The sequence below is a fragment of the Capsicum annuum genome, chromosome 1, assembly GCF_002878395.1.
Source record: "Capsicum annuum cultivar UCD-10X-F1 chromosome 1, UCD10Xv1.1, whole genome shotgun sequence".
In the NCBI taxonomy this organism is placed as follows: Eukaryota; Viridiplantae; Streptophyta; class Magnoliopsida; order Solanales; family Solanaceae; genus Capsicum; species Capsicum annuum.
Window position 1 is genome coordinate 129,538,057 of NC_061111.1, and position 10,738 is coordinate 129,548,794.

Sequence of the window (10,738 nt, forward strand, 5' to 3'; positions counted from 1 at the left end):
GATGGATTACGAAGGCAGAACCTATGATAATTTTTCTTCTTTGACATGATGACTCATGGATAAAGGGGCCTCAGGAATATTCGTATACACTCACTTGGTCTTAATCTAGAATTTCTAATAATTATCATCATTTTCATCAATCTACTTCATTACCAAAAAGATGTGTGCGTGTATATATATATATATATATATATATATATATATATTAAGTACATAGACTTGAACCATGGCTAAATCAGTATAATAGAGTAGAAAGGGTCAGAATCTCTCTCTCAAGAAAAGTAAATAGTAGTGGTAAAAGAATGGCTAAATCATGTACTGAAATCAATCTCGGTCTAATTTTTAAAATATTATTTTTAATTCCAAAATCTCATAAATTATCTATTAATATGGTATGATTCCCCTTAATAAAGAATTTGTTTAGAAGTGAAAATTGGGGATAAATTTCCTTTTTAAAAAATAATAGTAAAATCATGATTTAGTCGGAATCATACCACTAAGTGAGAATAAATGTACTAAATCCTACGTATGCCATCACTAGTATCCAAACAATACAATCATAAGAGGCCGAGCCTATATAGACTAAAGCCATGTCCTTTATAAGAGAATAAATGTACCAAATCCTACGTATGCCATCACCAGTATCCAAATAATACAATCATAAGAGGCCAAGCCTCTATAGACTAAAGCCATGTCCTTTATAAGAGAATAAATGTACCAAATCCTATGTATGCCATCACCAGTATTCAAATAATACAACCATAAGAGACCAAGCCTCTATAGACTAAAGCCATGTCCTTTATAAGGATAAAATTCTCACCTTGAGTCTAACCGGTATCTTAATCACGGCCTCATGCCCAATAGTATATAACTAGCATAATGGTAGAACTATAATTTAGGGAAACTATGATTAACATGCTTATAATTTAGGGTGATAGGCTCTTACTTTTATAACAAGTATTTCATCATAAAAGTCGATTCACTCTTCTACCCTAAACTTATAAATTAGGCTAAGTCACTATATCTTACCCATAATCACATCCTATCATCCTTACCTAGAATGTAATATATATCATACAATATCTCATGAATAAGAGTAGAATAAAGCCTACCTCAATGTCTAATCGCAAGTATTGAGTCATCCATGAATTTCCTGTCTTTGATCCATGATACTAAAATACCATCATATTGTCATAATAATCATCTATACGTCATTAGGAGAAAAACAAGACACATATTATTATGTAAAGGGTTGGGTTAGAATTTAGATCCAGAACAAGCTCGCGGGGCCCGCAAATAAAATTCAAAATTAAATTCATCACGAGGTCCCTCGAAAGACAAAGAATGTATGCTCAAATATTAAGAAAAAATGATGTATAAATTGAGGCACAAATCAGCCCCTAAGGTCTAGGGATTTATAAACCTAATATCTAAGAATTTACCATGAAATGGGATGGAAATTGCCAAGAAAAACAATGGAAAATGACGAAGGAGTGTTAGGCTAGCTTACCTTAGATTCAATTGATGATTTCCTACTCCTTTCTCTATTCAAGATCTTAAAATGGTGAGGAAATAAATGGGAATTTCAAGTGAAGAAGTGGATTTAACAATACCTAGATGTTGCTTAAGCGATCACCTAGTCGTTGACACTAAAACAACTCCTAAACCACTAAAGCAATCTGGAAGTGGTTATGGGCATTGCTAAAGTGGTGCCTAAGCCGCTAAAGCTATGTTATCTTAATGGGACATCTATCTCTTAAGCGTCCCTTGGACAAAAGTCCAAGGCCATTAAAGCAACCCAATATCGATAAAACAATGACCGCTTAAGCGATTGCACTAGCAACCTGAGGCATCAAATTTTCTAAGTTCGAAATGGACTCTAACTAGGTGCTCAGGATTCGTTCAGAACCCAGAGCGTGCAAATAAACTATGATACCATACCAAATCTTACATTCTGTATGTCATGACCCAATTTTTTGAGTCATGATAACACCTACTTTTACTCCACCAGTAGGTAATCTAAATCGTAGCTTGAAATTATAAGTAGTGGGCTAATTAGTGGAAAGTGGCATAAATGTCAAAAAAGAAATAAAGAGAAATATCAACATCCCATGACCTAGTAATGTTGGTACAAGAGCCTTTAATTCAAAAGAATATAAGTACTATCAAGTCAATATACAATAGTCTCAAATATAGAAAGACTAGCAAAACAGAAAAAGGAGAGAAGGTCAACTCCGGATTCGAGAGCTCACTCTATCTCTGAACACTGACCAACATAAATCTCGATGTTAATGGTGGCAACTAGTACTCCAATTTGCACCAAAAAGAAAGTATAGTATGAGTACCAGAGCCATGGGTACTCAATAGGCATTATCGATTGACTGAGTTAAATCATATAAAAACATAATAAAATGGGACATAAATAAGATAAAGTCAAGGTAAGAGGTCAAACATAGAATAATGTCCCAAATACTGTAAATAAATAACTAGAACAATAATATTAAAGATAACATAGCTATCACTACAAAACTGGCCCTCATAAACCAGAAAATGTATAAAGTAAATAACTTAATGCGGGCCCCCATAATCCCAGAGGGTGAAAATAAGGAGAAATAATAACATAAATTATACTAGTAATCGTATCCCAAAACTATAATCGTTGAATCTTCCATACTATAAGACTAGAGAGTCAAACATGTTCCATAACCATCATAAGCAGCCTCTCAATGATGGACTTAAATCTTAACTCTTATCATCATTTGTAGGATTTGAATCAAAACTTATATCATATTTTCTAGACTTGATTCAAAACTCATATCTCGAATAATGCTGGAATCGAATCGGTCTTAATATCATAAATTGCCAAACTCAAATTGAAAATAATATCATCTCCAAACTATCGATCTAGGATAAAGAATTATGTATCTAAACCTCCTCAAGCTCTAAAAGATTAATTTAGATAATGTAACACTTCCATTAAATCTACAAGAAGCCCAAGATGGTTGGAGGGGCCTACTTCTAATGTAATGAATAAATTTTTTGTGAAATATTTATTTATGTGTGATTTGACTTTTTTACCCCTCTCCTTGGTTGCTTTATGGTATTTCTGGAATGCGGATATAATTGGCTCAGTTCTCAATGCATTTTAATGTGATTTGTGCAAGTTTGTAGTTTTTAGAGGTTAAAAAGGCTTATTAGTTGACTCTGGTCAACATTTACTATGCTATGCGTCAGATGGAAAACAAACTACGCTAGCAAATTCAAAATATCAATTTTTGGTTGGTAGCATAGTTGGTGTGGTTTTTTGACTTGTTAACTCATTTCGACCCTCAATTCAGAAAGTTGTAGAATTTGGGTTTGGGATGTCAATTTTGTGAAAATGATGTTTTTAAAAAAATTGATATCTCCATTGAGTTCTTTATATCAAACTTGATAGGGTAGTACAGTTCGTTTGTGTTCTTGAGATTTTGGATAAATCATGAAAACTTAAAATTTTCCCAAGTTCAGTTAGTGTACCACTCTGCTGGTGCAACCACTAAAGCACCATTTTGGCCACTTTAGTAGTAGGTGCTAAAGCTTCACTTGGCCACTTAAGTAGTTGGCTCTAGATGGACAAGTGCATTGTAGCGGTGCCATGTCTGTTCTAGCAGTAGGCGCTAAAACGACCTTTGTCTGCTTTAGCAGATTGGCATGCATTGGTGGGTACTTCACCGCTTTAGCGGTGACCCAAAAAGCTTCCATTTGATCGCTTTATTAGCACCTATTACTCATATGTATAATTTGTTTCTCGACTTTTTCCATCATTTTGGATACTTTGTGCTTGGAATTTTGAGTTTTTGAGCGATTTCTTCTATTTTTGAGCTTGGGTAAGCTCCAAATCCCTATTTAATTTTTTTGTATTTTTGTCATTAAATCTGTTAAAACTTGAATTCAAAAGTGGAATTTAAGGATTTTGGCTTGGAGGCCAAAATTAGTAATTCTTTGATTTAAACCCTAATTCCATCCCATTTTTACTTGGGCTTTCGATTGTGGGTTTCTTTAATCATAAATAATATATTTTTTGGACAAAAAATTTGGTTTTACCCTTTTTTTTTGAAATCCATTTCAAGGGTTATTTTTAATCCTGAATTGAAAACGGGCAATATGGGCATCTTTGACTTCTTTTTGATGAGTACATTACATATTATTATGTTTTAGTTTAGTTTTGAGTTTGCTTGTGAAGGTAACGCTCCACATTGAAGGCTTTCAGACCCAATTTTCTTCATATAAGGTATGTTATGGATTAACTTTATTCAGAGTAGGTTTGTTAGAAACTATTGTTATGAAATCATGCTATGGGTGTGGGAATAGTCATGGAAATGACTTTATTATTGTGTTGTTCCCATGTGGGACCTTGTGTTGTTGTTGTTTTGTGGTTTTGAGGTATTATTTGCTATGTGTGATCGTGTGGGGTCTTATATGAAGTTATTGTCTGGTATTTGTATAATTGATTGTCTTATTCTTGGTGAAAACTATCTAAGTTGGTATCTGTCTTGTATTAAATGGAACATTATTGTATATCTTGCTCTATTAGTTTTTGGACTATATTTGATCATGGATGGTTGGCATATTGAGTGGACTTGTGGCATACATGGTTGGTATATTGGTTGGATTTATAATTCTCATTCTGGATGGTTGTGAGCATTACATCATCATATCATACACATTCATAAAATATTGGTACCACCGTGGAGATGGTTTTACAGATAGAAAATGTGACATCATTAAAAACCCTTTACCGATGAATATGCCGAAGATGAGTTGTGATATTTTTGGTATTAGATATTGGATTGTATATAGATAAGTCATCAATTTGATGACTTTCAAGCACCTTTTGAGCCTAAATTATCATGCTTTTCCATTGATTTGATGTCAATCTCTTACTTAATGCTCATTTATGTAGGTAAAAGATGAAAAGGGAAAATGAGCAAGCCATTTAAGTCAACAAGAGGTCAAATGTTGAGGCAGAAAGTCATTTGCTTAGCCTCCGCTTTGTATCTACTTAAGATCTACTCTCCATCTGCTCAAGCAGATCAAGAGCAAAGTAGTGATTTGTAATTTTTGGTAAATGTAAAATTGAAGCTTAAAAGAGGATTTTATCCCATTTTCAAGATTCATCAATTATCTTTAAATTTTAGAAACAATATTATACTAGTCTTGATTAAAGAATACATGCGAATGATTCCCAAAGAAGAATTAGTGATTTTCCACTTAATATTTATTGAAACTCAAAGCTTGGAACTATATTCTCTTTATTTCTCATGGATGAAATCAATGATAATTTTGGTATATGTCTAGCCTTTTTGTCTATGAGTAGCTAATTCTAAATATTGGGGTAATGCTTGAATAGGTTGTGGCTAATGCCTAGGTCTTAGCTATTTATCCTCCTAATTAGTTATTTGTGATGAGTGTTATATTTATTCCATGATTTAATTAAGAGTTGGGGGTTGCAAACCCCAATCACCCTTGAACCCGTGTCACCCTTGAAAGAAGGGATATGGGTGAGGAATAAATACAACCAATAACTTGAATTATTTCATTTAATGCATATCTTAGACATAAAAATGTCAATTAAGGTAATAGATGAGTAAAATTTTTGCACTTGTGAGGTGTTCGAAATAACCCATTTATGAAATTTGGTGTCGTAATTGAAAGATTGGTATCAATACCTTTAAGTCTAGCCTACCCATAACTCTTAGCTGAATTTAGATAAATTGTCAAGTACCCATACTTGAACCCACACCTAGAATTTCATAACTCCAAGGCCTAATCCTAATTGAATTCACTCTTAGCATCTTTCAATGTCAAGATAGAACTTTAAAAGCAAAGTAATTGTCATTATAAACACGTTCAAACTAATTCCCCCATTTTAAGTTTATGTTCATTTCCTTTACATTATGGGTCACCTTTTAGTAGACTATTAACACTCTTGAGTTTTGAATTTCATGCTTTCACTCCTTGTGGATTCGGCCCCAACCTAAGTTGGGTTATTGTGTTGACACGATCACTTACTCCCATTCAAGAGTGTAATTTGAGCATTATAAAAAATGGCACCATTGCTAGGGAGTGAAGCATAGTTTTTACCCTAGTAGTGTTTTTAGTTACTTGGGTTAGCCTTAGTGTTTTATTTTACATTATTTGGTGTTTTTGTTCTTTAACAGGTGTGTATAGAAGTATACACGATACTATGAGCCAACACGGTAGTAGCCAGGATGGTTAATAGGTATGTTAAGGACGAGGATCACCTCAGTGATGTGGGCTGAGCTAGTTCTATTCGTATTCCACCAGTGGAAGAAAATGGAATGTTTCACGTTACTAGCATGATGCTTCATTTGCTTTAAATAAAAGGGTTATCTGGACGCCAAGCATATGAGGATGGTAATCTACACTTGAAATTTTATATTGATATGTGTTCTCCATTTGATATAGCCACATATCTCAAGAGTCAATCAGGTTGCATCTTTTCCCATTCTCTTTAATGGGAGAAGTAGTCGTATGGTTGTGGTCTTTTCCTAAGGGGTCTATCACTTCATGGGTTAAGCTCACGGAGGCATTTTTTGGAAAGATACTTTCCTCTTTCTCAGATGTTGCAACTAAGGGATGAAATCACCAACTTTTGCCAACTTAATAGTGAACCATTATATGAAGTTTGACAAAGGTTCAATGATAAGATAATGTAACGCCCGAATTATGAGGTTTCAGAGAAAATGCTTCTTTAAATATTCTATAGGGCATTGGACCAATTGAACAAGATGGTAGTTAATAAAGCGGCCAGTGGTTTTCTTGTCAAACTATCTTATGGTATTGCACCGGCTTTGTTAGATCAGGTGACCAAACAAAGTATAGGGTGGCAAACAAGAGATCCCGAGGTGGTCGTGGGGGTTCCCCTACGCATCTTTTGTGAGCTAAGAACAAAATAAAAAGGATAAAGAAAGAAATGCAAATATGGTTAAAGTGATGATGCAACTTGATCTTCTCATTAAGCTTGTGATGGGAGCTCCTCCTAAGGTGATCAATATAGTTGCTTATAAGAGTTATAGAGTTTATGATAATAAGGAAACAAAGGTCCTTGATAAAGAAATTTGATTTTTATTTAACCAAACAGGAGGTTATCGTCCTACCTAACAAAGTCAAGGTGGGAATCAGGTTTGGAAGAAAAGAGATTGTGATAGAGATTGGCGTGATATAGATAGTGATAGGGACTAGGATTTGAGATATAAGGAGAGAGATTATGACCGGTATATACCTCCACATAATAAGCTTACAAATGAAAATGTCCTTGTTCGAATCTTAATGGGTGTTAAGGGGACCAATAAGATGGTGAGAGAGATAAAAGGTGACTTCTCACAACCCAATCAAATGATGACATCTCATTCAACCTCTATCAAGTAACTTGAAACACAATTAGGCCAAATCTTGGCATAACTTAATGCATGACCAAAGGGTGGATTGCCTAGTGACACAATTGTTAATCCTAAAAAAGATACTCACATTATGGCTATTGTTACTAGGAGTGGTTGGACTCTTGGTAAAGATGTTGTTGATCTTGGTGAAGACTCCAATAAAAATTCAAATAATGAATAAGATAATACAAAGAGAAAGAGGCTAGAAAAGTCAAGTGATGACGTTCCAAAGCCTAATGAGACAATTGTTGAACGGCCGAAGGTAGTTGAGGAAAATGTTGAAAGTGAGGAAGCTCCTAAGGTGGTTGATTATGATACTCTAAAAATGGATGGATCTCCAATTGTTCCATTGCCACAAATCAAAATTCCTCCCCTATTCCCACAAAGGCTCAAGAATAAAGATGATAATACCAAGTTCAAGAAGTTTTTTGTGAAATTTAGCAATTTATCGGTGGATATTTCTTTGCTAGAACCCTTACAAGAAATGACCAGGTATGTAAAATTTATGAAGGACTTATTAACAAATAAGAGAGTCATGGATTTTTAAACAATTGAGGTAACCTAAAATTGTAGTGGTATAATGTGTAGCACAATGGTGGTGAAGAAAGAAGACCGGGTATATTTACTATTCCTTGCACTATCGGGGTGTACAAATTTAGAAAAACATTGTGTGATCTTAGGGCAAGTATTAATTTGATGACATTTTTCGTGTTTCGAAAGCTAGTCTTAGACACTCCTACTACTATAAGGCTTCTAATGGCTAATAGTTTAATCAAAAAGCCTGTTGGTGTTTTGTATGATGTTTTGGTAAAAGTTGACTGGTTTATCTTTCCGATCGACTTTATTATTATTGATTGTGAGATTGATCATAAGGTCCAAATCATTCTTGGTAAATCATTATTGGCTACCGAAAGGGCCTTAGCAGATGTGGAATAGATGAAATTTTGGGTGAACAATGAAGAAGTATCCTTTAATGTGTGTAAGTCAATGAAGCAACCGATGGACTTACAAGTGGTGTCGATAATTGATGCGATAAATGATGAATTGACTAACATCATTGAAGTGGATCTTGTGGTTGACCCCTTAGTGGGTGTATTGTGGAACCTTAGGAGTGAAGTGGTTGAAGAATATGATGAAGTGGTTGCTACATTGACGGGTCTTGGATCTTGCACCATAACCCAGTCAAATTAGATCTTGATTTGAAAAAACAAGAGAGTCCACCCGCCAAGCCTTCTATTATTGAACTGCCTCAACTTAAACTTAAGCTATTACCATCTCACCTCCAATATATTTTCTTGGGTTAGGATATTGTTGCGTGTGATCTTTAACCTTGTAAAGTGAATGCCTTGATATCAATTGTGAAAAAGTTTATTTGTGTTATTGGGTGGACTATAACGGACATTATAGGCATTGCTCCCAGAATTTGCTCTCATAAAATCAAGTGAAATGTTGATCATCTTCCTCGTGTGGAACACCAAAGGAGACTCAATCAACCGATGGAAGAGGTGGTCAAGAAGGAAATCATTAAGTGGCCGGCTTAACGCGAAAATTGTCTACCTAATTTCAAATAGTACATGGGTAAGTCTGGTCTAATATGTTCCCAAGAAGAGAGAGGCATGATAGTTATCCTGAATAAGAATAATGATCTGGTACATATACATTCGATCACGGGTTGGAGAGTGTTTTTTGGATCAAATGTTGGATAAACTAGCCGGTCGGGGTTGGTATTATTTCCTCGATGGATACTCGGGGTACAATTAAATTTTCATCGCACCGAAAGATCAAGAAAAGACCACTTTCATTTTTCCTTATGAAATATTTGCTTTCAAACACATGCCCTTAGTGCTATGCAATGCACCAACATATTACAATAATGCATGTTGTCTATTTTCTTAGATATAGCAGAGGACACCATGGAGGTTTTCATGGATGACTTCTCTATAGTTGAGGATTCATTTGAGTCTTGCCTTGATTTAAAGTAAAGTCCTTCAATGATATATGGACACTAATTTTTTTGGAATTGGGAAAAATGACACTTTATGGTCAAGGAAGACATTATTATAGGCCACAAAATCTTAGGAAAAGGCATACAATTGGGTTAAGCAAAAGTCGAGGTAATTTCTAAGTGACCCCAACCTATCTTCGTGAAGGATGTTAGAAGTTCTCTTGGTCACGCCGGATTCTATCGGCATTTCATCAAGAATTTCTCGAAGATTGATCACCCTTTGTGCAAGCTTCTTAAAAAAGAGGTAAAATTTGAATTTGATGGTGATTGTGTAAAGGCTTTTAATTGTCTCAAGGAACTCCTTATGTCGGCTCCTATCATAGTAGCTCTGAATTGGTTATTGCCCTTTGAATTAATGTATGATGCAAGTGGTGTTACTCTAGGTGTGTTATTGGGCTAAAGAAAAGAGAAGTTGTTCCACCCTATTTTCTATGCAAGCAAGACACTGAATGATGCTCAATATAATTATACGATTACGAAACAAGAGTTGTTAGCATTGGTGTATGCTTTTGAAAAATTTAGGCATGAAAGTGGTTGTGCACACAGACCATGCTGCTCTTAGATATCTCATGTCAAAGAAAGAGGCAAAACCTTGGTTGATTAGGTAAATATTGCTCTTGTAAGAGTTTGATTTTGAAGTGAAGAATCAAAAGGGGTGTGAAAATCAAGTAGTCCACTACCTTTCCTATCTCGAATCCAATTAGGAGAGCTTGGGTGAGACTAATATTTATGATACCTTCCCCAATGAGATAGTTATGTCACTTTCAGAAGCACCGTGGTATGTGGATTATGCTAATAATATTATGAGCGATATGCTTCCCGACGAGCACAATTATTATCAAAAGAAATGGTTCCTATTTGATATAAAAAAGTATTTTTGGGATGAACCATTCTTTTTTAGGGAGTATGCGTATGGTGTGATTCGGTGGTGTGTCATGGAGACAGAAATAAGAGATATTCTTGAGGCTTGTCACTCTTTCCAGTTCGGTGATGATCATGGTGGGATCCGGACAGCCACAAAGGTTCTTCAAAGTAGATACTATTGGCCTACCCTTCATAGAGATACTTATGAGTTGGTCAAAACATGTCCTCAATGCCAAATGCAAGGTGGTGTTTCAAGGACAAATGAGATGTCTCTTAAGCCCAATCTCGAGGTTGAACCATTCGATGTATGGGGATCGACTTTATGGGTCCCTTTATGAGCTCATATGGTCATAAATATATCTTGGTAGCCGTTGATTTTGTCTTTAAGTGGGTTGAGGCTATTTCTTTACCAAAAAAATAAAGCAAG

General features: G+C 35.0%; 1 protein-coding gene across 1 annotated transcript; it reads left to right on the forward strand.

Annotated features, from left to right (window-relative positions):
• Positions 1-6,984: 6,984 nt before the first annotated feature.
• Positions 6,985-8,378, forward strand: LOC124897994. Its single transcript, XM_047411612.1, has 4 exons — positions 6,985-7,047; positions 7,636-7,934; positions 8,031-8,058; positions 8,163-8,378. The coding sequence occupies exons 1-4, from the start codon at positions 6,985-6,987 to the stop codon at positions 8,376-8,378; spliced, it is 606 nt and encodes a 201-aa protein (XP_047267568.1).
• The last annotated feature ends 2,360 nt before the right edge of the window (positions 8,379-10,738 follow it).